This window comes from Nematolebias whitei, chromosome 3, assembly GCF_014905685.2.
Source record: "Nematolebias whitei isolate Nwh7 chromosome 3, NemWhi1, whole genome shotgun sequence".
Classification (NCBI taxonomy): Eukaryota; Metazoa; Chordata; class Actinopteri; order Cyprinodontiformes; family Rivulidae; genus Nematolebias; species Nematolebias whitei.
Genome location: NC_056500.1, coordinates 44,014,851 through 44,021,434, shown reverse-complemented (window position 1 = coordinate 44,021,434; position 6,584 = coordinate 44,014,851). Strand labels below are relative to the sequence as shown.

The 6,584-nt window shown below is 42.0% G+C and overlaps 1 protein-coding gene across 1 annotated transcript in view; it reads left to right on the top strand.

Annotated features, from left to right (window-relative positions):
- Window positions 1-6,381, top strand: part of polr1e (RNA polymerase I subunit E) — a 12,530-nt gene extending 6,149 nt beyond the window's left edge. Inside the window, exons 7-12 of the mRNA XM_037674993.1 lie at window positions 1,366-1,476; window positions 1,566-1,662; window positions 1,750-1,880; window positions 3,408-3,489; window positions 3,604-3,735; window positions 6,121-6,381. Coding sequence (XP_037530921.1) covers window positions 1,366-1,476; window positions 1,566-1,662; window positions 1,750-1,880; window positions 3,408-3,489; window positions 3,604-3,735; window positions 6,121-6,286 — 719 coding nt within the window. The 3' untranslated portion in view covers window positions 6,287-6,381. The remainder of the gene's footprint in view (window positions 1-1,365; window positions 1,477-1,565; window positions 1,663-1,749; window positions 1,881-3,407; window positions 3,490-3,603; window positions 3,736-6,120) is intronic.
- The last annotated feature ends 203 nt before the right edge of the window (window positions 6,382-6,584 follow it).

Genomic DNA, 6,584 nt, shown 5'->3' with positions numbered 1-6,584 from the left:
GACGTCTCAGACACTGTCTGTGATGTCTCAGACACAGTGTCTGTGACGTCTCAGACACTGTGTATATATATCTGTCTGTGACGTCTCAGACACTGTCTGTGATGTCTCAGACACAGTGTCTGAGACGTCACAGACAGTGTCTGTGACGTCACAGACACTGTCTGTGATGTCTCAGACACAGTGTCTGAGACGTCACAGACACTATGCTCTCGTGTCATAGCTGGAGTCATGTGACCACGCTGGCCCTCAGATCTGATATTTCTGTTTGAACCGCTGCAACAAAAGTAATTTAATGATGTGGGGACATCTTCATGCTGACTGCAACTTGATTCACGAGACAGTTTTCAACTACAGTAGTCCCTCATTTATCGCGGGGTTTACGTTCTGGACCCCTCTCCTCCCGCAATAAATGAAAAACCACGAAGTAGGAATTCTATGTTGTATTTATTTTAGTATTTCTATATATTTTAAGGCTTTATCAAGCCTTCCCACACTCTTGCAATGTTCTAAACTCTTAAACCTGCATCATTTTAACAACGTACTACTGCATAGTAGCTACGTACTGCAAATAAAACCACACAATGGTCCAGATCGAGTCCAAGTCCAAATGAAAAATGTCCTGGTGAGCTCTGGAGAAAACACTGGACCCTCCAAGCAACACCTCCCCGCTGGAGAGGCTCCATGGGCAGGCAAGCAGCTCTCAGATTGACCAATGATGTTGGAAGTCCGGTTCTGGTCCAATTCCCAGTCAGTTCCGTACGGCTCTCTGCATCCACTGAGCGCCAAAGTCACTATGAATAAGGACCAAACTTTTTTGGATCGGATCAAAACTTTCCCTCCATTTCAGCAGAAAGCAACGGCTGGTACCACTGTTGGGGCTTCTGGGAAATGTAGTCCTTTTGAGTTGCGATACAGTGTAGGCTTATTGAGAGAAAACTACAGAATGGTGGCGCCTGTCCAAAGTATTTTTTTTGTTAACTTTGTACTGTGTCCCGTACTGTCCCAATCACGTAATATTAAAGTTGGCAGTCGTGTGTCGTGTATGACCTTTGTTTTTGTTGAGTACAATCTTACTTTGAGCACGTTGATAACAGGTTCTGTTTTAAATGTGCTCTATAAATAAAGTTGACTTGACTTTGAAAAACCGTGAAAGAGCGAGTCCGCAAAAGTTGAACAGCGAATCAGCGAGAGACTACTGTAGATGAGAAATCCCGGCACGTTTAACTATCACAAAATATTGTTGCACTCTTCGTAAAATCTGAAAAAACACGAACTATTCCTGTAGCCTTTTGCTGCTCGAGTTGTAATTATGTCTCTTGTCGATGAGCGGCTTTATCAGAACTGTTTTCCACCTTTTCTCCTCAGCTCTCCAGCAGGAAGTGGCAGACATAGAGTCCCAGGGATCTCTGGCTTCCCACCTGCCTCCCTGCAATCCAAACGCAGAGAAACTAGAGGACGTCTACCCGTTCGATGAAAGTATCCTTTATTTACCACGTGTTTGTGTGTACCTGTAGGAGTGTAAAGAATACAGCAGAGGTTGTTTCTACCCTCAACTGGTTCAACAGTCTTGAGTCCGGATGAGTTTGCTGCTTTAGAGCAGGCTGGTTCCAAGATGGCAGCACTTACCACAGAAGAGCTGAATAAGATGAGAGATGAAGAAAAGCAAGTGGCTCACACCTGTGGATTTACATTTTTCCTAACAAGCGTCTTGTTGCATTCTGATATATTTGTCCTTTTCATTTGCTGAAGGTCTCTCTGTGTTGTGAAGCGTCTGGAGAACATGCCGACCGTGGACAAAGACCGAGACCGAATGGCTCGTTGCACCTTTTACCTGTCTCTGCTCCTGAACCTGGCTCACCAGAAGATCGTCACCCGAAAGTGTGAGCCATCGGGATTTCCTTTGACTCTGCCAGTGCAGACTAAAAAAGTTCCCAGAATACTTTGTGAGGAAGGAACAGATCAGAGTAAAAGACGAGACAATGCTGTAGCAAAGTGCTCAATAATAGTAATGAAGCAATCTTTTTTTATTTTTTATGAAATAATTTAGGAAGCAGCACAAATCAATGTTTGGAACATAAAAGAGCTACATTTTCTAAAATCAAACTTAGTCTTTTTCCATTCTAAAATTCTTTGAACTCTTAAAAAGTGCCATCACACTAAGCAACGTTTACATCTAACTGTTCATTCAAAGCATACCTGATTGAAGTTCTTTCTGATGGGTGACTTTAATCATTATTAACAAACATCCAGGCATTTTGGATCAAGATGTTTGAAAACATGAAGAGACCAAATGTGGGACAGAAGAACCCTTTAGTTGACATTATGAGATTTGATGCCGTTAGCTGTGTAAAACCTAAAATAAGTTTCACTCTGTGGTATTTACAAAAATCATGGTTGTGGCTCCATCTCCATCTTCTACACCTCTTTCATCATGGAGGACCCCAATGCATTTCCTGGCCAGAGATGATTTATAACCCCTCCAGAGGAAGGTGACCAAGAAGCATCCATTTAGATGTCCGAATCACCCCAACTGACTCCTTTTGATGCAAAGGAGCAGCGGCTCTACTCCGAGCTCCCCCCAAGATGCCGGTGCTCCTCGCCCTCTAAGGCTGAGCTGGCCACCCTGTGAACGAAGCTCATTACAGACGCTCGTATCCAGGATCTTGATCTTTTGGTCACAATCCAAACATCGTGAGCACAGGTGAGGGTTGGAACGTAGACAGACCAGTAAATCCAGAGCTTTGCCTTTTTGACTCAACCATTTCTTCACCATGGCCAACCAAAGCAACATCCTCATTACTGAGGATGAGGTCCTGATCCATCCTACCATCACTCAGGAACAAGACGCCCAGATACTTAAACTTTTCCTGAGGCAAAGACTCCCCCTCGACCCGGAGGGGGCATTCCACCCGCTTTCAGTTAGAACATTGGCCTCTGATTTAGAGCTGACTCTCGCCCCGGCCACTTCACACTGGGCTGCGAACCACTCCAGTGGACGCTGAAGGGCTTGGCCAGAAGATGCCAGCAGAACCACATCATCTGCATAAAGCAGCAATGAGACCTTAAGGTTCTCAAACCTGACTCCTCCAGGACCGCACCTCGACAGGCTCTCAAGGCACAGTCCTGGCTGCACCATTCATTATTTTTTAATTTAGAGATGATCGACTGGAACCACAGTCTAAAGTCTAAATCTGATTACTTGCATGGATAAGAAATTTCTGAATGTTTTTGATCATAAATTGACAAAACACCACAGAAGTTTGTTTTTGCTCTGCCATTGAGAGCAGTCATCAGGGAGAAGTTCAGAGTTGAAACATGCTTTTTAAAAAAACGTTTCTATTTGCATGAAATGTGTTTGAAGTGATGTAAAACGTGAGATTTCATCCAAAATGTGTGTGTGTGTGCAGTTGGTCAGGAGGAGGGCTGTCCTCGCATCATTCAGAACAAGCTGTTCAGAACGTTCACCGTTGAAACTTTCAACAATGGCAGGTATGACGATCAGAGGCTGAAACCACTTTGTGAACCAGGAGGTTCGGTACTGTTAGGAAGAAAAGTTGATTTAAATCAGAGCTTTTAACGAGCAATGATTTTGTTTCCTTCCAGGGTCCTAAACAAAGTGTCAACATCAATGCGGGCCAAACTGGCAGCTTACAGCCTGGCTCTGCTGCTACACATGGGTCACATGAGCGCAGACCTGACGCTACTGCATCGCGACCTGCGAATCACTGAGGCCAAGTAAGCAACGCTTGACATGCATTACGTAGATAAATAATGCTGAGTAATGTTTCATCAAGTGCTCCTTTTCATCAGGCAATAAAGATTCTGTTTGTCGTGTTGGAAAAAATACATCATGAAGTAGTGAACAGATCTTAACAAAACATTCAAGAATAATACAAGACATGTCACTCCAAAATATATAAATACTTGAAGTATTAACAGACTGTGTGAGATCTTACAATCTTAGTTTGAAACTTTGGCATAAAAACAAGGATAGAAATGCATTTCTTCTAGCGATGCATGATATTGGATTTTTGGCCAATATCCGATTTGCCAGTATGTTGAAACTTATTTGGCCGATAACCGATACTAATACAGATATTTATTTTCCTAGACCTACTTACAGAGACTACATAGTTTTTTCTGTTATGGAATTAAAACACTACATTGTTCTGCGTGGTCTTTGCCAGTTTGGCTTGCTGCCAAATGCAGATGCCAAAAAGGTGCTGAAAATGATGCAACACTTCATGACGTTTACTCTCTCCTTCTCGCATCACTGATGCTGAGCAGTCATTGCAAATAGCAGTTCTGCTATCAGTTTCCGACACTTTAAAAAACTTCTACCCTGCCGACATTTTTCCTCGAGGCTCAATGGGATTTACCTGTATAAATAAAGGTTGATTGATTTTTACTTCTTCCTCTCCTGCCGCAATCAGACCAGTAGGTGCGCGTGATGTCATAACGTTGTGCTGGCATTGCAGGCATCCTTGTCACTGGGTTGTCAAAAACAGCACCTTTTATATATATTAGAGATGGGGCCGATCCGATCCAGTATCGGTATCGGCCTCCGATACCAGCATAATTTACGTATCGGACTTTCCGATCCACCTGCTGATATTTCCGATCCATGATGCATGTTGGCTTCAAACTATGGAATGGATTTCCTGAACAGAGGTGTGTCTCATGAACCCAGAGTAATAAGACCCGCCTCACATTCAGGAAATCCAGTTCATAGTTTGCAGCAGCTACAACGTGAGGACTGAGTTAGCTGCACTGTTGCTAACAGCTAACAAAGTTTTCAACTACACATGTCCGCTGTGTGGAAGTATTTTACACTAAACACCACAAAACAAGACAGCAACATGCAATGTCTACAGAGCCATAGCGCCACATTAAACCACGGTAAAGTTAGTTTTATGATGGACATTCGAGCTCCGTAGCTTCAGCGGGGCGCTGCTCTTTGCTCAACCCAAAACAAGCGACTCGACCCCGGCCAGCCGCGTCCAATCTGCCCCGCTCAGTCTGCCCGTCTCTGAGGAGGGACAGACTGAGCGCAGCTGCCCCAAATCAGGCTGCCTGCTTCAGATTGAACAAGAAGTAGACGTCGCTGAAACCACGGAGCTCAAATGTTTACAGAGAAGTTGCTAAACTTCATCATAATTAATGACAAACCACTATCAGTTGTAGAAAACGAAGGATTTCTCAGCTTGATACTTGCAGTCAAGATATAGTTTACCCTCCAGAGATATTTATCAGTACAACAGTAGACAATCATAAAAAACATATGATTTGAAAATTATATTAAAAACCAAAACAGCTACATTATAAAGTGATGTAAAATACTAAAAACAGGAACATGTCTGTTGGTTTATGCCAGGTGTTTAAAGCCATTTAACATTTTATTTTAATTCATTTAATCATTAATTTAAAAGAAACAAAATAAAAAAAAAATAAAAAAACATTGAACAAAAGAGTGTAGAAAGAAGAAAAAAATTCTTATCTGCCACTTCTTTAAAAAAATATAAAATAACTTTAAACAGTCACTTAAATTAATCACTTTAATATCCACTTTAAAGCTAGGAATAAAAATAAACATGTTTTGTGTTAGCAGAATTTAATTCTAACTTTAAAACTTATCCAACATTACTAAAACTTACATCAACTTGCCTTTTTGGACATGCATGCAAATATTTGTACAAATTGTACTTGAGGAGATTGGCTGCTTTCTGACACCTGCCAGCACGCTCGGCCACGCCCACTTTTCTGCTGCAGAGTGGGCTGCAAACAGGTGCTAAATCATTTAAAATAATTTATTTTAAATAAAAATCCATGCCAATCATCTGGCTCATCCATCAATCAGCCACTTGTGTGTCATTTCCAATCTTACTTTGAAAAACTGCAATAGAGCAAGTCTGCAAAAAACGAGCTGCGAGCGCCTTGTATTAATTTTGATGGAATGACTGATATTCAACTTTGCTGCTATCGGCCAATACCATGCCCATATCATTGTGCATCCCTATTTTTTTCTGTTAAATTTATGTTTTGATCACATTTCAAGAAGTTTCTTCAGGAAGAGGCTTGTTGCAGGATTTCAGCCAACCAAAAAATGTTCTGTTCTTACAGGATGGTTGAGGTTGCAAAGTCAATGGGACTGTCTTTGAATAAACCAGCCCGGGTCAAGAGTGGCGAGGCTGGACTGAGCCAGGACAACCGGCATGCCTCTGTTGTTCTGCCTCTGGTCAAATACGATCAGTTCCTTGAGAGACGGAAGCGCAAGAAAATGCACTGAAGACGTAAAGAACAGGAAAGAGACTTTAAGAAGTGGAAACAACACAAACAGGAAGTGTTTATTTGTGTATTCTGTCAACAAATAAAGAGGTTAACTTTGAATTGGTGACATTTATATGCTTGCCGTTGAAAATACAAAAAAGCAGACCAATAAGCTGTAAACTTCTAGATGACAGGACATCCAGCATAAACTTAAAGGCACATCTGTCAACATCACATATTGCACAACAAACTTTTCCTTCCGTCTGGTTGGTCCCAAGTGAGGCAGCACATTCCCCTCAGTCTCGTCTCATTAGTAT